Below are 25,733 nucleotides of genomic sequence, written 5' to 3'. Positions count from 1 at the left end.
GTCAGACCTGTGTGTATTTACCACCAGAAATTGAAAACGAAAGGCTGCACTCAATGATGATGATGATGGTGCATCTCGACTTGGTAATGATAGTGGTAGCGAGAGTAGGGTAGCCTTCAAGTACAGTCGCGGACAGAATATTATGGAGCATGAAGTGTAAGAAAAAGCTGAATATCTCCGCAACCTCACAACGCAATCTGGTATTTGCATTTTGTACCTCGCCTAGAATATGCTAACAACGTTGTCGTGGGCAGTTTTACTGGTTATTGCTACAGGCTGCTTGGGAATTTAACGTTTTCGGAGATCCCGTGGTCCATTTTATTCTGTCCGCGACTGTACATGTACATGTGCTACGTGTGCACAAAGGTTCCCTAACCAGGTTAGGTGAGTGATGATCAGTGCCAGTGGTGTAGCCAGACATTTATTACAGGAGAGGTTCTCCGTTCTGTTCTGTGGGAAGAGAGGAGAGGATTCATCAGAAAAAATTTGGGGGGGGGGGGTTAGGGGGAGCTTAAAAGCCCTGAAACCTGACTATGCCTATGCCACTGATCAGTGCAATACTTAGTGAGGCCCTTTCCATATTTCGCAGTATCTCCCTCAATGTTTAGCATTGTAAAGGCAATACCCTCCAAGAAACCCTCATATATGCCATCACTACTCGTGGCCAGCAAGCGCTGCCACCAGGAAATGATAGCTTGACTGAAGGAGGCGCAGTAAAGCACTAGTCCACTTGAAAGGGGGCTTGGGAGAGGAGCCTGCATCTTGCTTGGCCAGCTTTATCGTGAATCACGCCGACATGCATAGGCACTGCAGCAGGTGAACCAGTGTTGTACCAATGCTGTGCATTTGCTATGATTATTCAGCCATGCTTAAGGAGGTTTGTTGAACCAGTAACATGACAGCATTGAAACAATGCATATTTTGATGGCTGGGTGTGCTTTATTCACAACAAAGGAATGCTCACTTTAAAAGTGGGCCATCATAAGTGGCTCAATTGTAGTTAGCACACCTGGCTTTCAACTACACATTCATTCAGGGGCATGTGTTCGATTTTCACTGCATGTGGTAGGCAAAGTTTTGTTTACCTTCATTACATGTCAAGGGTGAGGTTAAGAAGGTAGAAGAGACGGCCTGACGAAGATGCAACAACAACAGCATGTTGACAGTGACAACGACGACTGCGTAACAGACAGGACGGGTGGACAGACAGATAAAACCAGCAAAACCAGTTTTGAGCATTTAAGTGCAGTTTCAATAAAGCCACAAGCAACAACAATAAAAAAAGGTACATGGGTGCACACAGAGCACTTCGTGTAGAGTAAATACCAGACAAAATCCTCGATGACTGGCTTGAGAAAATGATGACAAAAGGTAATCTATCGACTATAAGCTATACCCGTGCCACACAGGTACAGAAAATAGCATTCAGTAGTTAAGCCCTTAGGTTCCTGAATGACATTTTTTTCGGCGGAGCTGTCACAAGTCCAAATTTAATGACATTTGACCCGATGACGTCGATGACAGCATGTTCTGAAGTGAGCAACGTTAGGGTATGAATTAAAAAATTAATATGCATTTACAAGTTTAAACTGTCGTAATAAACAGGGAAATATAAAACTAAGCATACTATGTACGGTTAGCTTGAGTTTCTTGCTGTCTTTTAGAATCGACCATAGCAACTGTGGCCAATGTATATCAAATCCGAAGCCCAGAAACAAAATGGCACCTGCTGCAGCGAGACCGTCACAATGCCGACCTGAGGAAGTTTGTTTTATCACGTGGAATCCGTAAGCACAAAGACTGCATGTGAACGGCCTGCGCATGACGAAGGACTACCGTGCAACAAATACAACCCATCCCCAAGTGACTTTCATCTGCTTCACAGGCCGCTAACCTCTTGTGCAGCTTCGCTAGCTGCAACAATCCTTGTGTTCTCAAAAACTGTTTAATATAAATGAAAATGTTTCTTCTCATAAAAGTGCCGATTGTACTTCAAAGTTATATATAAATGTTTTCTAACAGGTCTAAACGTTGCAAATACCTTACTTACACTGAGAAATGCATACTCCTGACACCGTGGCTTGCGAAGCTACGGCATTGGGAGTACGCATTTTTCAGTCGAATTAGTCATGGCGAACGCATTAAATAACGAATGGCATTAAGGCGAATGCTATTTGATTTGCTCATGCGGCACCACGCAAATGACGTTAAATAATAAGGCATGAGGAAGTTAATGCCATTCTCTATTCCCATGTGGCACGGGTATGACTAGACCATGTAGAATGCTTTGTGTGTGTCCATGTGCCTCTTGTTTTTTATCCTGTGGCATTTGCGCTACCTTTCATCGTGATATTATTCACAGCCGATGAAAATAATTTTGCGCATCATTTGATGTTCTTTCTTCCAGTTAATTCTTTGCATTGTTGCCTCGCTGTTTGCTACAGTGTCTTACACCACCTGTTGGCTTCATTCCAGGTCGTTTCAACATCACCTGCGACAGAAAGTAATCGTGCTCAAACTTCCCAGAATGGTCAAATTGCAACCAAAGAACCAGCAAGCCATAAAGTTTTGCCAAGTGAGTGTTTGCTAGCAAAAAGCTTGTTTTTCCTAGTGCCCCTATAAAATTCTCCCAAGGGGTGCATAGTTGTGCCTACCTTTTCCTTTCACCGCTTGTGCTGCTACCCGCCGAGTGCCATCATGTGGTCTGAAATGACATCAAATGTTCTGCCACTCTGCAGAGAGGCAAATCTCATAGACACAACACCGACTTTTCGTTACTGTCAATGCCATCAAGATTTCAATCCACTGCTTTTGAAACACGCATGACATGACATGAATGACACGTGATGTCATGTACTGTCCAACCCACTTATAACAATAGTGATTTTAGCATTATATCAGTTAAAACAATGAGAAGCTGCTGCACCGTCAACTTCTGTATGCTTTCCATGGTGAAATAACCCTCTTAGTACAGTGCCCCCATGCCACAATATCAGTAGTAACGATGAAGTCTGGCTGCTGGTTGTCCGTGCCAAAAGGTAATGAAATGTGAAATCCTTGAAAAGGCAAAAGAAAAAGAGAAATTTGAGCCGCTGCACGATGGTCCACCAGTCCAACGGCCGCCACGCGCTCATTTTCCGGCCTTCTCGACATTGCCAGCCTTGCACGCATCTCTCCCATCACCTTTCGACCCTTCTGAACACGAATAGGCTGCACCTATAACTCTATGCCACGCCACCCTCTGAAACATGGATTGACCACACCAACTGCACTGCTCCCAGGTTGCTCTCTGGCCTCTCATTCTACGCAGTTAGGCCAACAGATTAAGTCACTTGTGCTCGTCTTTGTTGGTTGCATCGAAGTCATTCCTGGCCACATGTTTTCTCAGCCTCGTTTGATGTCGCCAAAATGGAAGATGGCTGATCCCCCCGCTGATCATCGACAGTGCACTACGGTGCCAGCGAAAAGAAAGCACACTGCTATAGATTTGGAAATGAAGTGCTTCTAACCAATGGGGCGATCGTTGTGAACATGCTTGCATCAGACAGCAACGGTGATGACGGCAGTGACAACGCAGTAGAGCAGGCTGCTTCAACGTTGTCCTCGCAGGAAGCCGTGCAGATAGTTCAGTCCCTTTGGAGCTTCGTTTTCGCGAGCACCTGGATGCTTTGGAGAAGGAGAAGCTTTGCACGAAGCAAGCAAAGCTGGCAAGCATGGGGTTTTCTCGTGCAAACCAGTGAGAAGTACGTGGAGAGATGCTTGCAGCGATCTTGCCCTAGCATTTCTTCTGGATTTCTCAAGCTGACAGGCTCCTGCGGCAACCTTCTCACATTTTATAAAAGGCCCCTTTTGAGGCCACTAAAGCGATGCCTTGGCGGAGCTCGCATATTGCTTGCCGCCCCCGATCCCTCTTTGCAGTTGTTATAGCAGTGCCATTCTTGAACGCCGACAGCCGCAGCTTGTTATACGTGACCAGAGCATGCAGGAAGCATAATTAAACTGTTAAATGAGATAACACAATTAGCAGCCAGATGGAGGAAGGTGGGGGGGAGGGGCACTGGCTTCCCCACCATTACAGTTTTCTTAGAATAGCTCTGCCATCCCCAAATTTTGTTGTTGAATTCATATATCGCCAGCGTTTATGAGATGTTTGTTGCATCACGGCAGGTATGATATCCTAACTGGATTCTTATGTGCGAGGCTTTTGCGTTTATGCTTTTATTACTCGCGTGAGCTACCGCTGCTAAGTGTAGATCCGTGCATGAAAAACTCGCAGGGGGCTGCTCTGAGCTCCTTCAGCTGACACTGTAGCGTTACCTTTGAGAAAATGTTGTTGTCTAGGAAATAAGCTCTTTGAATAAATTTTCGTGAACGAAGACGCCGTTAAAAAAAAAAAAAGAGGAAAAACATTCGCAGTACCGCCCTAAAGCCAAAGCACCAATTGCGATAGCAAATTGGTAGAAAGCTGTACGAAGTAAAGATAGTAGTTTTATCGGCTGCATAAACTATTAAACATTTGCTTACTAACTAAATTAACGATGATAGAATGTGTAAGCATTACTCAACGAGGACGTAGAAACAGACACACAGAGACAGCGCGCTCTTTATGTGTCTGCTTCTTTCTATGTCCTTGTTCAGTCATGCTTACACATTCTATCATGGATTCAAACCACCTAGCCAGCAAACATGTTTTAATTAAATTAACCGACACGGTGTAATTTGTGCACTGGTAAACATGAACACATCTCGCTCGATGAGTGCAGAAACTCACCGTCAAAATTCTGGAGGGAAGAATCGTGGCAGCAGCAAGTGAATTGACCTTCATGTATCTCTCGCTTCAACGCGAACAAAATGATGCAAGCACAGCGCGTACGAAGCTACCGGCACTACATGCATTTTGCGAACATTGCAGATCACTTTGAAGAGGAGGCCCGCACGGGCGCACACTTTGGCATATTGCAGATCACTTTCGAGACACACGAGCGCTAGCAACACTTCCTTACGGCATCTGTCAAAGGTGTCTATTATGGCGTCCGCGATTCACGTGGTTAACGCCATAGTAAATGCCATGGTTGCCTCCACTCTGTGAGGAGCGGCGGGTGAAGACGACGTTGAGGCACCCTAGCAGCCGCCGGAGATGAACGCCCCTCCTCCCTCGCCTACCCCCCTGCCCCATATACGACAGGGGTGGGCACGCATCTGGGCTGTATTTCTCACTCGCGCACACGAGATTGAACCGTGTTCGGCGGCTCACCCTCACACGCTGGAACTTGTGAGGGTGACGGCAGAAATGCTCTTGGAGTGTCCGTATGATTGCTGTCACAATAAAATATTTGAGACGACCGTGATAAGTATACAAGCATAGCGAACGAGAGCGCACCAATGGAAACACTGCAGAAGGCACCAGGACACCGCCCGAACTGCAGCAGATGACAGGTGCGAGTGCGTGCCCTGACGTCAAGCGAGCGGCGCTCACAGCGCCCCTGTAGGTCGTTCTTAGGGCTAATAAGAACGGAATTTTCATGCCACTTGAATATCATTATAAGTGGGTTCGACTGTATTCCGTGACGTGACATGTCATGACATACTCACATATGCCATGACATGCGTCACATGGCATGAATGACAAGAAATGTAATGAGATCACATGTGACATGACAAGAATGACATTGCATGCTTGACATGAAATGCAGATATGACATGGCAAATGAGATGATAATGACATGACGTGCAAGACATGAATTACATGCGTGCATGGCATCATATGCATGATATGAACATGAATTATATGTATGACATGCATGCATGACGAAACAATGATAGACGTGCATGACCACAAGCACATACTTAATGGCCCAAACTAGCAATGCATATCATGATTAAATCCAGTTAACGGTGATTCAGTTGAACAAACGGTATCATGAGGGTGTAAGAGGATAAATAGACAGACTCAATGTGCCTAAAGTAGGCAACAGATGCAGCATGGCAGCTGCGTTTCTAGACTACTACTAGATGGTGTTCCAAGTTCGGCTCCTGTGCACGTGATGAGTGGTTTTACCTGATAGCATTAGAACAAGATGGCAGATGTACATGCAACTCTGCTTCCTTTGGGAGCATATACAGGGACACTATTCTTGCTAAGTTTCTCTTTCATTCAACGTCATTATCATGTGAAATTTTTGCCTTTGTTATGCACATCAAATCCTTGCGATAATCACTGCAGGGGTCACCAAATGTGCTATTTAACTGTTTTGGGAGCACTGCATATAAGGTAACTGGTGCTATGATGCACACTGAAGTGGAAATTAGTGCAAGCTATGGCTTATTAATAACAGGTGATCGCAAGTGATTTTTGTTGACTGCAGACCTTCTCTCAAGAAGTCATTTTGTTGCTGGCCAAAAAAAGAAGTTAGTCAGGTAGCACTTCAAATTTGCGAATGCAACCACATCCAAAACATGATGGCAGCTAAAGAAGGGTACATAAAACATTTCTGCGCAGTTCAGCCTCATTAATGTTTCTGCTACTTTACAACAGCCTTTTGTGCCATGGTACTACAGGAAGAAACAAGGGCTATTCTGCTCTGTTTATAACCATCAGTAAAGAAGGTCTTGAGCAAAATAACAAGGGTCTTGCGCAAGGCACCAAGAGGGGTGAGTTGGAGCATCAGGAGCTTTGAAACATAAACAGAATGTGGGTGGTATGGATACCAAGCGTGACAAAGACGGGTTTTCACTGCAGAAATAAAGTAGCATGGATGTTGGGGTCACTCTTTCAATGCTTTCTTCTGCTGTGTTCAGGTACATCGTCCACAGCTGAACAACCAAAACTGAAAAGTGCGAACAGTGGCGGCACGTCGCCAACGCCAGCACCTGAAAACAGATTGGACAGGCCTCGCAGCCCTCACAGGAAACGGCCGGGCTCTGGTGAGTGGAACAGCATTGGCGATGGCAACGAAACCAGTGTTCTTGAAGCAAGGGACGCGCATGCACGGACACGGCTCAATCATGTTCGGATGCTTGGCTGCCATCTGAAGCGCCACTAACAAGTCTACGTAGATGGGACACAGATTCTTCTGTTTTTTGCTGCACTTTTCTCACCGAATGGCACATTATGGACTGCCCTAGATGTGCAAAAACCATCATCACATGTCGCAGCGACATGCATGACATTTCAAATGGTCAAACAACAAATAAGATGGCGGCCATGACATGTTTCCGGCATACATGATCGGTTTTGGGCCTTGTTTAGTTTTGTAAACAATAATTGTGGTTCCCATGTAAGTGTTATGCGTGGTAGTATTTTATGCAATTTAAGTGCAAAGCAAACACATTTGAGCACCTTTTGAAGTCTGCTAGCTTTGTGCAAATAGGTAATATGCGAGGTTACACTTCAGCAAATTTTGTTGCATGGTTGCAGTTCAGTGACATTTTGTAGTCAAGAGTTATGAAATGCATTGAATCCTTATGGATGTTTGCCGAGAAGACGAATACATTTCGTTGTCGTGGAACTTAGTTGTCACGGGTTTAGGCTGCACTTCAAACTCAGTATGATTATGGGTGTCATATGGTGGGCCTTTTTCTGCATGGCCACAGCTGCGTAGCTTTATGTGCTGTTGTCTTTGACCGAGCTTATGGGGGCTCCAGGCCCAGGAGACGCCAACTGGGGCAGCCTTTTACGGAAACATTATTACACACTCCTTCTCAGGCAAGAGTCGGTGAGCAGCTCTCGAACTAGTGTAGCTGTTGCTGGGTGCTCGGGCGCATGAAATCAGAAGCTTTCTTCATGAGTGTACAGTGGCTAAGCGCTGTGTTCTGTGCTTACAGGAGCTGCATGCTGCGATGCTGCAGTATTTCCAATACTCGGTGGTCAAGTCTTGACGCCTGCCACAAGTGCCATTAAGTGAATGCCCCTAGGGGCGCATCGCCACAATAACACCAGCCGTGCTGCAGCTGTGTCTCCATAGCAGTAGTGCAGTAGAAATGATAAAAAATGAAGGGATAACCGCAAGGATGTGGCAGGGTCAAGATTTGGTTGCTGATAACTGTTTGCAAAAGGTGAATTCTAAACATTTTGTTGAAAAGAAAGTTTGTTAGGGGTGGTTCTTAGTATCATAGACATTCTACACCTTTCATAATAGCTGCTGTGGGCCCCTTTTAAAGTGTATAGCTTTCTTTGGCTCTTTTCCCCCGTTTTCGTGGTGGGAGGCCGAACTTTCTCCTCTGTTAGAATAAGGAGAGGGTAGCACCGTGTGGAGGAGGAGGGGGGTGCTATAGAGGCTGAGCCAGCAGACAGAAATTAGGTCAATTGGGGAGAGGAAAAGGTGCCATTTTCTCCGGATCTTGCTGGTTAGTGAGGCTTGGGGTCAATGAGATGCCGCCATTATTGTCAAGGAACAAGAACAAACGTGCCAATGCACACAGCGCCTCAGCAATGACATGTGGACGCCATGGTCGTAGACAAATGGGAAGAAACATTGTGCGAACAGCTTTCACAGATAATTCAGCACATTAAGAATGATATTCGCTTACTTTAACGGACATCTTCGATGGTTTCTGTATAATATTTTAAGGCTTTTATGTTGTCCTGAAATTGGAAATGTGATGTATCATGTGTAATAACAGAGGTATTGCTGGGTTTGTCTCACTGACATGCAAGTGGCTTGGGACTGTTATGTCATGAACATATTATAATTGGAATGCACAGCTTTGGTCAGCAAAGCCATGTTAGTGGGAGAGACCTTGAAATTGCGGAGTACTTGTGGAGTGTGTTGGCCTTGTGAAACCAGTTCAATTTTGCAGTAGGGATAATGTCTTGTTGATTACATTATGCAAGAAACAGTGCCTAGTTGTGATCCACTTTCTCTCTTTTTACACAAATCCCTTGTGCTCTGGTCAACCTACGTGAAACATGGTAGTTCCATGAAAATTTCTGATGAGAGAGTTGACAAAGTAATTCCACTTTGTTACTCTTAAAGGGGTCTGAAACACTTTTTAAACATAGTGAGAAAACATTTCTGATCTTTAGAAAAGTCTCCTGTGTACATGTAAGCCAGATTTTATTTCACTGCATGCAGCAGGGAATTTACAATCTCGTGTCAAAAACTGAAAAATCACTCGCTCTCGCCTTTGCAATGTCGTCATCACAAGCAGCGAAGCCTACCAGCAAGTATTGGTTAATTTCGTGATTGTGATAACATTCTCAGTAATACTATTATTGCTAATTTTGAGATAAATAAATGAAAAATGTACATCTAAACTCAAAAAGACAGAAAAAGCTTTTCATCTTTCCATTGCCAGTCTACACATGACAGTTGCACGTGGCTGCGTGGCCTTCGGAATAGCAACAGCATGCTGTGTAGAGTAGGTGCCGCGGCCTCCACGAGATGCCGCAACGAGCCCTTTCACCGGTGAGAAACTCAGCTTTTGGGCAGAGCCTTGCCCCCTTGCCATGTCCCTGTGTAGCTTCCAGCATACTAGTGGAGACGAAAGAAGAGAGAAAGCATCTCATTGGTGCAGTAGCTACGTATAACTTCTATATGATACATGAGGCAACTACCTTTAATAGTGAGGCCATTCTATGATTAGAAAAGTGCTTTAGGACCCCTTTAAGCTTGGTGGAAGCAATGTTTTTTCTTTGTTTTGCTTCAGTGTAGGCTAAAACTATATATAGATTGTACTAACCAGCAACCTTGCAGTGCTTTTGCACATCTTTGTCTGCTGTGGTCAGCATGGAGGAGTTAAAGGGTTAAGGGTTGTGGCATATGCTATTGGTTCTGGTGTAAGCAGTTCATTTTCACCGTGCTTTTACAGATGATGGAAAGGATGTTCCTGGTGCCAGCAATGGTGTTGTGGCTTGTGGAGTTGCTGAACGGCTGGGTCTGATGGTAGAGTACAGTTCTTGTATTTGCATTTGCGTGATCTGTTCCATCACTTTTATCATGCTGCAATTCTTGTACACTAGTATGAGTTATCACTTAGACATTCTGCCAAAAACAGCATAACAGCATTGTGTGAAGTATTACTATGTAGTAACAGATTCAGCGCATAGATAAAAGCACAGCAGGAGGTTATTTAGGGTGCGCTAAAACTTGGTAATTGATACGTTTGCGATTGAAGCAATAATTAGAAAGTTCACTAATTAAAAGTAATTAATGAATTTTTCATGATGAAAGAAATGCTGGCCGTAAGTACATACGACTATGACTACTATGAAGTCGTTACGATCTGTCTAGAGCTCGTGGGTATTTTTAAAATCTTGGTCCAAGTTAGCTGGGACACCCTGTATGTAAAATATGTGTGTTGTTGTATTGCCTGCCTGCTTTATGCTAGTATAGTAGTTGTAATTAAGTTCACAACATTTGTTGTCTCGTATTGTTACAGGTTTCTGGTACCACTGCCATTCCCATATCATCTACCAGCATAGTGCAAGCGACTGACACTGCCCAAGCTCAAAGACCTGCCACCAATTCGCCAGCAATAGTTGCCACACAGCCTGCCCAGCTTGTCTCTTCAGAGCCTCTAAAGAAAGCAAGTAGTCTGTTGCGGCAGACTAATAACTCTGATCTAGCCGTCCCTGGCCCTAGTAAAATGTCCGCCATAGGTTCAACATGGAAACCCAGTAGGAAGTCGCCGCCTCCTGGACCAAGTTCGACAGGAGGGCAACAGCCTAACGGGCCTCAGCAACCCATTGTTCATGTTCAACCAGTGCCACCTGTCAGCATGAGTGAAGCACCGTCGACGTCTAATGGACCTTCAAGGGTGATGCCAAGTGTTATTGCAGTTGAAAGTCTTAATGAAAATTCAAATGCAGATATGAGTGACAGTCTAAGTAGCAGACAAGCAAGCAAGAATTTGCGTACCACTTCAAGTGGAAATGGCGGCCCGAGCCAGAGCTCTCCGGAGAACATAGCTGAAGATTCAGCAGAGAACTCTGTGGAGAACCTGATGCAGAGCTTGGAGGGGAACTCGGATGACAACACAAACGACAGTTCCCAAGAAAGCTCCAGCGTGGTTGGTGGTGCAATTAACGAGGAGGACTCTGTGGAACCCACGGACCTCCAGGACTCCATATCGAGTTCCTCCTCGGCGGCACTAGTGTACCCCCGCAACCCCGATGAAGAGCAGTCAGCCATAATCAGCTCATCATCGAATGACCATGGTCGGAGGGACATTCACAAAGCTAAGCGTGCTTGTGATGTGAGCAGTTCGACGTCGGTGTCTGCGTCTCCGTGCCCAGTTGCACCAATGCCTTCAACTTCTGCCGTCTTTGATGAGCAGCGTCTGCCAGCTGCCAGTTCAACACCATCCGCTCCTGAGCAGAACTCTCCCGATCAGACGAGCGAGGGCAGCTCCACGGGCCACTTTCAACTGCCTTCCTGCTTCGGCGAGGACAATGGCGGCAGCAGTTCCAATGTCACGTCAGCCGAGCTGGAGATTGCTGTGGTCTCCTCACCAACTCCTGATGCTCAAGAGTTGGCGAACAGTGCGAGCGGCGAGAGCAGTGTTGCTGGTAGTGAAGAGCGAAGAAACAGTGCCGTTGAGTCATCCGAGCAGGATGGTCCAGCGGAAGTGAGCTCAGCTGTCACAACACAGCAACCTGGCATTTCGTTGCTGCGTGCCCAGCGTGAAGAGGTGACATCTGCGCAGAATGGTAATGGTTCGTCATCCGCAGCAAGCAGTGAAGTGACGTCGGCAGTGTCGTGTCCGAATTTTGATAATGATGATGACGACGGTGTTGATGGTAACGAGGCCGGACCGCTAGTGAGTGAGCTTGTTGTCAATAGTGACGAAGAAGAAGTGAGCACTGCTGAGGCTGTGTTAGTGCATTCTGAAGGCCTGGCGGAGATCACATGCTCAACTATTGATGCTGCAAGTGCTTCGACAGCTTCTGGTAGCTTGTTTCACCTCAACACACGGCCTCTGTCTGTGTCCAGCACGGAGGAGGCGGAATATCTAGGAGGCAAGTTCTCATTCTCAAATTCGGCATCATAAGTTCAGGAGCATGCACTGTTTCATATTTAATATTTATTCGAGTGTGTGTTTACTTGCCATTTCAGTAGTACCATATTTGCGCAAATGTAATGAAATTACAGCTCTAGGAAGCACCTCACATTGTTTTTGAGTCTTTAATATAGGGTTTCCCAGCTATCATGCACCAATTTTAAGGAAAGAGTGAACCCTTCTGTGCAGATGAAACCAGTTGCATGTTGTTAACTGCAACCTTAACAGGCATCGAGTATATTTTTTATTCCTAATTAGTTTGTAACGAGTACTTACCCCTGTTAACTCAAAGCTGTAAAAACCTGAAAAGCAGTTTCAATATAAAAGGAGTTTCGAGATAAGCGAAATCACAAAATATAAGCCATCTGGTCGCACATAGACCACGTGGAGCTTTTCTGAAATACTGCTGGTAATATTTTTGGTCACTTTCGTGTGCATTGGTACAGGAGACATCAGCGTCTGTCGGCAACGGCATGTGCCAAGACAGCATGCTTGTCACAGAGTCAAGGCAATTAACCCTATTGATATATGAGAAGCCAGCCATACAAGCATAACTGCTTTCAGACATCTAAAAAGCTGACACTACTACTTTTTGCATGGTGATGAATTCCAGAGAATTTAACTGAAACTGCGGAAGAGGGCAATTTTCGTACCTGGAAGCTGGACTTACACCACATGAAATAAATCAGTTATTGTTGTGATCAAAACTACGATGTTTATTTATGCATGGTTCATTCCTTTGTACACCTATAACCACCAATGAAGGCAGCTAACAGATACATTCAGTCCTTGCTTTTGCCCTTAATTAGGCACTGCAGCTGGTTACTTCAAAGTTCACTGAAGTAAGATAAACGACTGAAGGAAGCTTTCTGTTTTGGATTTGCTGTTATTGTGAATTTTTAACCTAAAGGTGCATTCAGTGGTGGTTCAGAGCAGATTAAAAATTGTATTGGTCTCTGAGGTTTTTTAAGCAGGTTCTTGCAAAGCTCACAAAGACTTACTGAAGCTAAGACTTGCTGATGGCTCTATGTAGTTTATTTAGTAATGATGTACTACTCGGAAACCACTGTGAATCCTACTACGGGATAAAGTTACAGCAATGTGCCATATGTCCAGAACAAAATGCAGCACTGCTCCCTCCTGTGATTGCTGCTTAAGTTTGAGTTATACTGATTTCATGCTGCCAGTAGTAGTAACCCTTAGCTGGCCAAAGGGAAACTGGGGTAGGAAGCATGTTGTGTTTGTACTGTGGCAAATCTGCTTGCCCTGAGATCGAAAGGCAAGGGGGTGAGAAGAAATAGATTCTACAATAAAAGTGGGGGTGAGGAGACCCCCCCTTCTCCCCCTCCTTCATTTTGTCTTCCCCTAGAATTCTTTGGAAAATCCACAGTGGCATTCTCCTAGGCACGCCCTTCAATGTTGCCCGCAACCCAAGAAGTACAGCAGGGAAACAGCAGGAACCATTGTCAATATGGCACGAGCAGGGCTGCTGTACATGCACTCACAACGTGGTGAAATCGTTCTCAGGGAGGTTGTCTAAGCCTTTTCTCAACATTGAGAACAGTCACAAAACATTAACTGGAGCAGTGAGAAATTATAGTGTGAGTATATTTTATTTAACACAATTCTATCGCCATTAGCACAAATCCGGGTTCTGTGTTATTCGACACTATAAGCAGCATCGTAGCAAAAGATCTTTTCGCGAACCAAGGGGTTGCAGCGGAGCGCCAGACAAGAGGACCAGTGTAGCAGGCTCTTAGAACGGACTAGCATGTGCTGTGCTTACACCAGGAGCACGCGCCGCCACACTTTATTTTTGTCATCTTTCCTAGGACCGACCGAGACCGCCAACCTTTAACGTCTGCTCGTAGCAGCATTAGCGGGCATTACAGTAGGTGCACCAGCAAGTGACTCCTAAGCTATGTGGTGTGATGAAATGAGGAAACTTGAAGGAATAGGATGGTGTCAACTGGAGCAAGACAGGGGTAATTGCATCAAAATGTATTGTTGGACTAGTTGGTTCATTATGGCAGCAAACGGCACCAGAGAACATGAGGGACAATCAAGTAGACCGAGATGATCACTAGGCGCACTAACAACTGAAATTTCATTTCTTGATCGCGCAGAATAAATGTGATCATCTCGGTCTCTTTGTTTGTTCCTCGTGTTCTATGGCATCATTTTCTGCAGTAATTAGTTACTCTGAGTGAGGCCTTTGTCCTGTTGTGGACATGCAATAGGTTGTTGATTATGATAATGGTGCTATGAAATCCAAGAAGCCATCTTGATTACAGAAAATGTGTGCATTCTGCTTTTAATAAACACAACTAAACTGCAGTGAACTATAATAGATCACACTTATACCATATACATATACTTTGTTTAAAACCTGTTTAGAAGAAAGGAAAGGAAAGTAAATGTGCTCCAAGGCTCCTTTGCCATCACGAGTGTTGAAAAACTTGGGAATGAAGCAGCCTACACATCATCTTGCCTCACTGCTCAGTGCAGGTGTGCTCAGTAATATTGAAATGAGCACAATACTGCTTTAAACATTTTATGTTATCCTTTTGCTTCTGGAGACAAGGTCTTCTTTGGCGACTTCACACAGATTTGGCGTACATGTGATCTGGCCTTCTGGTAAAAGAAAACTGCCCTTTCGTGCCAAAAGAACATTGTAGAGCCAAAGGTGCCAAAATGTAGGTCTTCTTGAGATGAGAGGCGAGGATTAGTTGCAAAGTACGTAAAATTAACAGTACAGGAGTAATTAGCACTAGTACAGTTGAAAATGAACCACATTGCACCATAGGCTGCACAATCTCCAGGATTGGCTCACCTGGCATCTTGGTAAAAAAAAAATAGTTGTGACAACCAAAGTTGATGCAAAAGAAGACGATGTTAACACGTGGCATCTGGCATGCCACAAATGGCTGGTTGACCAAGACAATACTTGCAATGAGGTTCTGTCTGTGACGGGAAACTATTGCATCCATATGGGCCAGTGCAAAATATGGCGTGGTGCGGTGTGCTGTGGTAGGCTGTGCCGTTGCAAATATGCATTATTCCCACTTTAAGATTGTGGCTGGTAACATCTCCAGCCAATCTGCCTTGCCGGCAGCCATTTCATGCTTACATCTACTCTCGATTATGGGAGAGCCAGCATTCTTTATTTTTTTGGTTGCCTGGCACTGATTGTGTATATAGTTGTTGCGTTGTATTTCTTGCTCGTGTTGCATCTAGTTTGTTCCCATAGTGTCAGTTTCCACCTAACTATATGTGCATTTTATGCTATATGTTTTTATTACTTTTAGTTGTATAGCTTGTACAAAGCCCCCTTACTTGATGCCCATAAAGGGCATTGAGTGAGGTATTTTCTTGCAAGGTATTTTATTGTATGATTTTATGTGTATATAAAGTAATGTAAGGTATTTTAAATAAATAGATAAACTTTTCAAGAATCAACAAGGCATTAACGTTGCCCTCCCAAACACATTGAAAAATCGCAAGTACTGCAGTCAACCAAAAGGTGTAACGCTTGACCTTTGTGGTTGTCTGTGTGGTAGCTGGGAAAACATTTGAATTCCACTGGGTTTTCAGAAGAATTCTGCCTAATTAGGTACTAGAATTCTCTAGCGAGCATTTGGAAGAAATAGCGCCCGAGTTGGCCTACACAGCAACAGTCTTGATTCTTTCTGAATTTATGGTTCTGTGTTTACAAAATCATCAGGGTCGCTAAGACATTACCACTGGGGTCTGCATGCATGAAGTTTGATAGTACACGTACTATAGAGCACTGCTGTTGTGGAGCCACCTGGGAAATCTGGGTTGTATGTAGTATGGGGATTTATCTATGATGTGGCACAAATTGGTCAAGGTGGCAGCTTCTGTTATTGTTAATTTGCTTCAGTTGTTTGTTCCAGTTCCAAGATTGTTTTGAATTGAATTTATTGTCCTAAGAATTCATACAGAAATTGCCACACTAAGCAGAAATGGTGCAGTGCACTTTTTACTTCTGGCCAAATTTAAGCCTTGACTGGGGGAGCAAGGTACAGCATTTTACCACGGCGCAAGTTGGCATGTAGCAATCAGCAAAAAATGTGATCTTACTACAGATTGGTCTATGGAAAAGAGGTTCCTTTCCGCAGAGCAAGAAAAAGAAATTAAAATGTCCTATACTGCACAAGCAATGTATCGATTGTCACATTATAGTGATGGTGAAGAGCAAAACGCTGCCAGAGCTGTGAGTTAAGAATATAACCCTTAATATAACACAGAAACACGAGCAACACTCGAATCACAATTATAGTGGCTAGCACAGATATTGGTCGTTGATCCTGAACTCACGGGTCAAATTCGTGCACTTTTTATACATGTAACTTGGTACATTATAGAGTAATCATCGGAAGTCACATACATTTTATGACAAACAACACTATTTGAGTCACTGGCACAATTCAAATCCAGTGGCGCTGAAGGATAAATTAACACCCCTAATCCGGTAAAAAATGGTCGCTGGAAATAAGTAAAATGACGAAAGCATTGCATTATTAAAATGATCTAAATATGGAGAGGATTAACTTTTTTAAAGACATTGAATTACAGAGATTGAAATAGTGTTAGCTTAGTTGTGCTGATATCAGGGTTTTGTGGCTGTACATAATGTACTGTTTTCAAGATGTTAGGGAAGCACCCTTGCAGACAGACAGACAGACAAAGAACTTTTATTTTGGTCCTGAGAAGACGATGAGTGTCCCCGTTAGGGGGCAGCGTCTGCGGGCCGCACCCACGACGGAGCTGGGAGGTTGAGACTCTCGGCGATATCGCGGGCAAGGCTCTCATGTGCATTGCTGTCCAGCTTGTAGAGTCAGGTTTTCTTTTTTCTCATGCCATTCACAGGGTCTGTGGAAGTGGACTCCCACGAAGACATTCCTGATGCTCAAGCCTTCAGTGACGTGGGCACAAGCAGCAGCTGTGGTAACAGAGGTGAAGTGATGGGAACCGAGGCCACTGTGGGAACTGTGCCACCAGCACCTGATGAAGCATCATCAGACTCGCACTCGGGCGTCGAGTCGTCGCGCACTGTGTCGACAGCCTGTGACAGTGCTCCTCCAGCTGGCAACCAGGGGAACCTGAATGGCGCTTCAGACCAGCCGAGCCAGTCTGAAACTGGGAGCGGCTTTTCAACGGCATCTGCAGCAGAGGAACCTGTTGAATCTGGAAACATTGGGGAAGAAGTCTATGAATTACTGATCTGCGATTCTGGTAGGTTTGATGGTCAGCTATGTGTGTTTTCCCACCAAAAATCGAACTTGCAGCCTCTGCTTTGAGCGAGTCAAATTTCTGCAACAGGACATTGGTAGAATGTTGTGTGTTTGTAAAGAGCACCTCTCAGAATGGTGACTGTCTCACCATTGCTGATTTGCTGATGCTTACTTTGCTCACTGAGTTGGGTGCACTGAGCAATCTTTTCTGTGTTGTTTTGACTTTGCAGAAGCCAGTGAGGGCATCACATCAGTCATGGTCGACTCGGTGTCCAGCACCGTGTTTGGAGCACAGCGGGCTGCTGGCCCATCTCCGTCCACATATCACTTAGTCTCCCTTCCGTCGTGCTCATCGTCTGGCCCCAGCACATCGCACTCACCTCCCACAATAGATGTGGCATCACTCAGTCTTGCTTACCACAGAACTGATGACGTGGCACACCTCGACACTTCATCATCTTCCTCATTGTCAAGTAGCAACGGGCAACCCATTGTGGCTGATTCCTCTGCTGGCCTGCCATTGCGTGATAACACCGCTGCCTTGAATAGTGTGCCGGGCAGCACTTCTAGTGGAAGTCAGCCAGTACAAGTTGACAATGGGCACACCAGCAATAACGGCAGTGGAAGCAGTGGTAGTAGCAGCAGCGGCACCAACTCGGACCCCGCGACACCGCTGAACATTGATGACTCCGAGACATACGAAAACGGAGCAGCTTCGACGTGCTCATCTGCTTGTGATGTCATTCTGGTTGGAGCTCATGCCGGGGGAACCTCATCCGAGATCGTGGTCTTCGCAGAAGAGGAAGCAACAGCCAATGTGACTGTTTCCTCAGACAACTGCGATGATGATAGCAGCAGCAATGCTGCTTTCGAAGATGTCCCAGGCAACTTGCTGACCGTCAGCTCGTCGGCGTCTGTGCACAGCCACTGTGAACTGGTGAATGGAGTGCCAGATGAACACACATCAACGTCAAGACTCGTTTTGCACCAAGATGAAGACTCAGCAGCGAGTTCAGCCATTTCAGACATTGATGCAGTGGTTGGCAACGTGGTGACTGTTGAGACAGTGAGGGATATTGTGGAACAGGTGGTGACCTCGTCAGCCTCTGTGACCCCTGTGTCACTGTCCCAGCCTAGCACGTCCAGGGGCACTACAGGGCCACAGCTCCTGCTCAAGAGGAAACGTCGTGTTAATGCACTTATTGATGAATCTTTGTGTGCCTCGGGGCATGTGTCTGGTTGGGCGCGAGTGGCATCAGGACTCCTGGACCGAGTGTGTAAATTCAGAGGTGCCAACAGGTCGAAGGGCGTGCCTCCACCAGCACACTGGTTTTTAGAGCCAGGTGAGCACCTCTTTATTTCTAACAAAATGTCTTCAATGTGCGATACGTCTAATCATAGTGCATATGTAGGTTTGAGTGCTGCCGTGAACTGTCATGGTAGGAAGGACAGAATGTGCATGTTTTGCTGCATCTCACAAGCTCGTGATGTAGTGTAGGTAAAAGGATCTGTACACTCAGTGCACCAGCAGCATGTATGTAGCTGGTACAAGCAAGGCATAAATTTTTGTTGTTTTGTATATTGTGAATTTGTGCTGATTGAAAGTTCTGTGCTTGCAGATTTTATTTTAAGTTATAAGAAGCCTTATGTAACTATGGTAGTAGCTGTAGAAGAGCAAAATGGGGAAAGAACAGGAGAGTCTGCAGGCGTTGTAACTGCCTCTTGTTAATGGACACTTCCGAGTAAAGTTGGTGCTTTCTGAAACAAGATTTTGCACATTTTTTGTGTTTAGATGTACAGATGCCGTTGGCTTTGAACAGATTAAGAGCCAGAAGAGATACACTAACCAGAATACATAAGACTAGGTCACTTCACAGAGCTTGCTCATACCATATGAATGTCCTATTATCAGCTATTTTTCAGCACACCCATCTATTTTGGGAAGCCAAAAAGTTTGAATTACACGAAATCCTTGTTTCACTTGTCTGCATCAAGGAGCTTGGGTCACAGCGGGAAAGCCAGAATTTTCAAATTTTTCTGTTAGCTAGAATATTTAATTATGCAAGTTTTAATATCATGAGTCTGCTGCAATATTTTTCAAGTGCACTTTGTTATTCTGCTTATTTGCATCATTCTCTCAGTGAATTATTGTTTTACACTAACTGCCATGCCTCATACCTGTTTACTCTACTTTTACCACGACTAAGGCCTTCAACACGGATGTTCTTTCGGACAGACAGACAGAAAAACTTTATTGATAGCGAGTGAGTTTGGACTCCTCTGGGTCCCTGGACCACCGCATGGTCCCGCACTACGTTGAAACGTTCATGCTCCTTTTTTTCATGACGTCGGCAGCCCGAGCCACCGCAGTAAGCTGCGATGTCGGGCCCATAGACGAGAGCAGGACCTCCCAGTCCTCCCAGCTTGAGATGGCGGGCTGTCCCTGCGGGGGAGGATCGGCAGGGCAGCCAAAGAGGATGTGGGAGAGTGTGGCGTAAGGGTCTCCGCATAGGGAGCATGTAGGGGAGATGCCACAGCAGTGGGATAGCAGCTGAGGGGATGGGAGAGAGCGGGTCTGGAGGCATCTCCAGAGGATCTGTTGGGAGTGCGTCAGGGAGGGGTGGGGATTCTTTTGGAGCACTGACCTAAAGCTTTGAGTTCTGATCGTGGATGATTGTCCAAGTGCTCCAGTACTCTGCGGGGCTTCACAATAAACTTTAAGAACGCTGATCCCTACCGATCTATAGTGTACGCACTTTGTTCGTGCTCGTCTATTTTTTTCTCTATCTGCCCCTTCCACTCTCTCTCTTTCTATCCCTCTTAACCCTTCTCCCTCCATGCAGGGTAGCCAACCAGAACTACCTCTGGTTAACTTCCCTGCCTTTCTCTGTATTTTTTTGTCTCTCTCTTTACCATGACTTTTGTGCATTTAGTTCATGTGGGAGCCACCTTCGTACATACCGTAATTCTTCATTGTTTGTTTTTAATTCCTTTCCTTGGAATTGATGAGACATGGTCTGCTTATCCACAAGCTTAAGTAGCATTTGTAGAAATGGGCCAACAGTCATCAGGCCTATGCTGATTGAGGCCCACGGTTGTTCACAAGTACGGAGTAATTCAAATGCGATAATTGGCCTGCATGATGACTATTGCTTTTTGCACCACCGGTGAGCATTTCGGTGCCAAATGCAGTCACAACGTGTCACAAAGGCCCTCGTTTTCATTGTACACCACAGTGTACAAGCTGGGTATCCTCAGTGCCTGCAGGTGGCGCAAAAAATGACCGCCGCCACATGGGGCAATTATTGCATTCATATTGTTGACTGCTGCTTCTTCATTGCCAAGTCCTGTTGTATGCACTGAAAGTGATGCGCTCTGTTGACCATGTTTCCATGAACCATGTTAGTAGTCTATTTAAAATGTACTGATTGCTCATTTTAATTTTGCCACAAGTATATATACGTTTCCAAGTTAGCCTGGCAGTGATAAGCAATCATAACTCCTCCTAGACATTTTCACTCTAAAGGGAAAAATTTGCTCAAATCACTCATTAAAGGAAACAAAATTGGTGCTCTAGCACTGCTGTGCCCTGCCAAGGCCCAGATATTATTGCAACAGCTGTTGCAGGGCATCGTTGGCATTAGTTTGTTGTCATAGAAACTCGGCGACATCCTAAAAGACACCTCCTGCAGATCAGAGTATCATCGAAGTTGCTTGTGCCAACCAGGGCCAAACTATGCTAAGTGGCATGCCCGTAAAATTAATGTATTTTCTTTGATTTTTTATTCCACACACGTGACACATTTAAAGAACCGATGCAAGCTGAGCCAAGGCAGTGCCATTGCGGATTGCATTGCAGATTGCACGAACATTGTCAAAAGAGCAGGAGTGCCCAATACTTATTCGTTCTCAGGAACAGTATGTTAGTGCACATGTGAAACTTGCAAGTTTTCTTCAGTCATCTTAGCTTTCTTTCTAGTTACATGACCAATGTCATTGCTGCTTGGCAGTTGAATGATAACCAGTGCTCACAGCCTGGTAAGCTGATGAACTCAGCTGTTGGCTATTGCCTTTTCCCTGTATTGTATCATAGCAGGGAGGAGTTGTAGACAATTTAGCTCAAAACAGTTATGTTGTTTGCAAGGAAAGGCTAGTTTTGCTGTTTCAGAGTCTAATTATTAAGCAGTCGTGAGAAAGCACCGTTTAATTATTTCAAGTTCCTGGTTTCAGTACTTGAAAGTACCTCGACAGATTCATTTTGCTCCAGTTCTTATTGACAATATTTTGGATTTTCTTACGTTAGTCATACTGTTTCACATTAAAACTGGTAAGAATGTGTTACCAAGTAGCATTCTGTAGAACTGCCCTTTAACTCCTGTTAATGTGCTTGAAGTAGACGTAACTGAAGAGGCCAGCAGTCACGGAATCAAATTCTCTTTGCTTTCTTAGTAGTTATTTCTCCTGTATTTCTTGCAAAGCCTATGCTGCTCTTTGCTAGCACGGTTGTTAAACTGTTGTCTGTAATGCCTGCTGCAAGTACCATTATCAATGAAAAGAACACACTTTTGCTAGGAACGTTGGACAATCAAGGAAGTTCTGAAGAGCCTAGTTTGTTTCAATATCATTTCACTTCTAAGCCTTATCTGCATAGGTGGCTTGAGAGAACCCTGGACTACAATTGGCACCCAACGTAGGGCAGACAATGGCAGAGTGCGAGAAAAGATGGGAACGATCTGTTTACCTAGGATCCTTCCTTCATCTTGGCTTGCAGTCTTCTCCCCTTACTCGTATTCACCGGCTTCACCAGTTTTGACCAGCCTGCCTTGTTCTTGACCTGGTCCAGTGGGCGTGCAGCTCCACAGCCATGTGACCGTTAAGTTTGCAATTGGTTTGCAAGAGGGTACCGCCACCGTGAGAAAAGTAATCTGGCTCTCTGCACGGGAGGAGGAGAAAAAAAAAATGGCTGTGGCTTAGCTAAGGTTAAGCCCAGGATGCGAAGCCTACTAGCCTTTATTTTAGTTGCTGAACCACTGTTTAGCCTGGTGAAATGCTGTTGCTTGGCTATATTTGGTTCGGCTAGACGAAAAAACAACTCGTGCAGGCGAGCGCACGAGCTGAGACCCGGCTATGTAGCTACGCGGCCGCAAGCGAGCGCACGAGTTGAGCCTCCGCTTTTGCAGCTGTTATGACGTCATATGGTAGCTACGCGGCCGCGCGCGGCGCAGCAAGGAAGAGCGTGGTTGTGCGGCTAGTATGCTTCGCATAAAAAAGCGTGGAGAAGCACTATAGAAGAGAGCGCTTCGGATTGCGTTTGACCGCTTGAAGGTACCATAGTTAACAACGCACACGCAAAACTCGTTAGGCAGTGTGTTTCTACATTCCGCCCAAACTGGAAAGTGTAGCCACTACCAGCATGCCGCACCAGTAGCCACAGCATGGAGTCATGGTGGTGGCTACATTTTCCAGTTTGGGCGGAGTGTAGAAACACTTTGCCTAACGAGCTGTGCGAGTGCGTTAACTATGGTACCTTCAAGCGGTCAATTCCATGCCGTCGGATAGGTACGCCGCCGAGCTAGTTACCGAAACGGTTGAAAGCAGTGCTGCAGATTCAAGCTATTAAGACAAGCAGGAAAAAAAAATGGCTGTGGCTTAGGTAAGGTTAAGCCCAGGATGCGAAGCATACTAGCCTTTATTTTAGTTGTTGAACCACTGTTTAGCCTGGGAACTGCTGTTGCTTGGCTATATTTGGTTCGGCTAGACGAAGAAACAACTCATGCATTACTGCTTCGCCTTCAAGAGTGGAACGCGACAGCGTTCCCGTCGACCCGCCAAGGGGTGTAAGACAATGGGCTACAGGGCAGCGACTACGCGCCCCGCATTGGACGCGGTGAGCGTCGAGCAAAACAGCGTTCGGCGCGGCAACGAAATGTGCGCCTGAGCAAGAGACGCACACCTTAGAAACAGCTCGTTTCTAAGGCAACACCGCATTCACTAGAGGCGCTTTTGTACCGCTTTGAAGCATCGTACTCGTGGCTCAGTGGTAGCGTCTCCGTCCCACACTCCGGAGACCCTGGTTCGATTCCCACCCAGCCTGTCTTGCAAGAGTTGAGCCAAAGCCACTTCTCCTCTGTCGTGACGTCACGGTGTCACGTGGTTTCGTGGCGACACCGCCGCGCCTGAGGAGCTGGGTTGAGCTCTCGTAATATGCTTCGCATAAAAGTCTGCTCCTCGCTTTCGTGGCGCGCGTAGCAGTGCGAGAAACTATCAACTTTCATAGTTCCCACAGTGTTTGCGTTCAGTTCCTTTGATTTCAACACTTTCTTCTCTAGGAAATGTGAGTGTTAGGGTTTTCTGTATTTCACCATATAGCAACACTGTGTGCAGAGGTTTCATTCATGGCATCTACTGTTACTGACTTCGTTTTCTTGTCTATTTGCATAGTTGATCCTGAAGATGCTCCCGGTTACTACGACATCATTGATCAGCCCATGGACTTCTCGACCATAAAGAAAAAACTGGAGGCAAGTGTTTATTATAGGTCTTGCAGTGCAACAGCCACAAGGCCATCTTAGAGAATGCATGCTATAGAGCACAAACACACTGCCACCTGCGCTTGTGCAAGACCTGCTCTTTTATTCTCATAATCTTCACGGGGTGCAGCCGTTGCATGGAGCAGGCCTTACAACTACCAACTGAAACCTTGTACCATACTGCGAGTCTCTCACACCATGTATGTAACCTCTGCAGTCAGCTAGACTTTTAATCATTGGTCTTCATTGGCGCTGCTATCACCGCAGTGGACAGCCCTGCTGCCCATTCGCAGTGTTCTTCAGCATGTGCAGCACCTCGAAGCTAGAAGATTTCAGCGTACACCTTCAGGTCCTTTTCTATTGTCTCTGAGAATAAAGCAGCTACAGCGAGCTGAAAACAAATAAATTTGAGATCTGTGCAACTCTCAATACCTACGCATCACAGTGAACAGCTGCCAGGATTACTTGACTTCTTTTGCCTCATTGCTGACTTATGATTGCCTTGTGCTTCCCGCTTCGGCAGTATTAGTTGAAAGGGATTTCAAGGCATGGTCAGCCATTGTGTACGGCAATGCTATTTTCTGTAAATCAAGAAATGTAAAACGAAAGTGCCTTGCCTTTGTTCGCCCTAGGCATTGTGGGACTGTCTCTGAAAGCACACACCTAAATGCGTTGCACCGACTTGGGTGACTAAACAACCCTACAGCAGCCAGGCCTACACTGTGCGCTCCACATGACAAAAATGAAACTGACAAGTTTGTGCACAAAATTAAGTAAACAGTGCCATCTCAAGCACCAACTTGCAGAGCCACATGGGTTGTAGCGCGAGTACAATGTGAAAAAAACTTTTTCTTTTATTAGCCTTTCGGGTAGTGTTCGAGAGTGGTGGGCAGCAAACCTCGTGCTTTCTTTTATAACCGAACCTCAATGTAACAGAATGGGTTACAACAATTTAATGGATAAAACAAATAATAGTAATTTCCCTTCAAATTCTCATAAGAAACACATGCACTGAAAATCTTGTTTTAACAAAGGAAAAAATTCATGTGGATGGATATAACAAACTTTTTTTTTATTTCATAATAGATTTAGTGATTGTTTTGGATTACTTAGCCCAAAATCTGGAAGTGCACAACTTTGCTAGTAACTCATCTTATGCATAATTTCAAAACTTCTACAAACTGTTGGCCACCTGGTAGTGCGCCAAAGCAGCCGCGCTGCCGAGTCAGCGGCCATCAGCACACCATGGAATGACCACAATGGTGTCACGGTGACAGTATGACAGTGAAGGCATGACGATGACAGTGGCATGACGGCAGCGGCATGATTATGGTTCGTTGATGACATCACAATTATGGCGGCATGGTTAGGATGGATAGAATGGGGAGGTGTTGAAAGCAGCAGCCGCGGCTTCAAAACGCTTCTGCCGTGAGGTGCCACTGTTATTGTAGGCACAGCAAAAGCAGGTGTTTGAACCTTCAGGCGCACTGTTCTGTTTGTACAGTGAAACTGTCAGCATGACTGGAAAAGCTCGGAAACGTTATATACCAATTTTCACGGTGTTCCTGAAAAAACAAGGTCATTCACAAAGCTTATATATAAAGGGAATGGCTGGCATGCAAGGGGTGAAGTACGTGGGTCGATTCTCAGCCCGCTGCCCTGAAAGAACAAAAGGTAGGAGCAATTCTATATTTGCAGAGAATAAGGGCCATATTATGGGTGACATGTACCGAAAGCTTAATGGTGTGAAGGTTAATTACTGCCTTTGCAACAAACCTCTTACACAAGCATTCTGCACCTGTACAAGCATTTATTACGAATCACGCAGGAAGCTTGCTTAATGTCCTGAGAACTGAATGCACCACAAAGTTAGAAATTTTAGTGAATGGGGAGCACCTGATGCGTGTTGTGTGCGAAAAGTGTCCTGGCTGTCAGTTAATTACAG

General features: G+C 45.3%; 1 protein-coding gene across 4 annotated transcripts in view; it reads left to right on the top strand.

Moving 5' to 3' along the window:
• Positions 1-25,733, top strand: part of LOC135908215 (pneumococcal serine-rich repeat protein-like) — a 107,470-nt gene that overhangs the window by 72,955 nt on the left and 8,782 nt on the right. For all 4 annotated transcript variants that reach the window (XM_065439977.2, XM_065439991.1, XM_065439984.1 and 1 more), the window contains exons 15-21: positions 2,476-2,575; positions 6,799-6,924; positions 9,811-9,884; positions 10,381-11,959; positions 16,894-17,259; positions 17,489-18,601; positions 23,700-23,779. In XM_065439977.2, coding sequence (XP_065296049.1) covers positions 2,476-2,575; positions 6,799-6,924; positions 9,811-9,884; positions 10,381-11,959; positions 16,894-17,259; positions 17,489-18,601; positions 23,700-23,779 — 3,438 coding nt within the window. The remainder of the gene's footprint in view (positions 1-2,475; positions 2,576-6,798; positions 6,925-9,810; positions 9,885-10,380; positions 11,960-16,893; positions 17,260-17,488; positions 18,602-23,699; positions 23,780-25,733) is intronic.

This window comes from Dermacentor albipictus, chromosome 1 (assembly GCF_038994185.2).
Source record: "Dermacentor albipictus isolate Rhodes 1998 colony chromosome 1, USDA_Dalb.pri_finalv2, whole genome shotgun sequence".
Taxonomy (NCBI): Eukaryota; Metazoa; Arthropoda; class Arachnida; order Ixodida; family Ixodidae; genus Dermacentor; species Dermacentor albipictus.
Note: the sequence above shows the minus strand (reverse complement) of the source record. Positions and strands in the feature narration are given on the sequence as shown.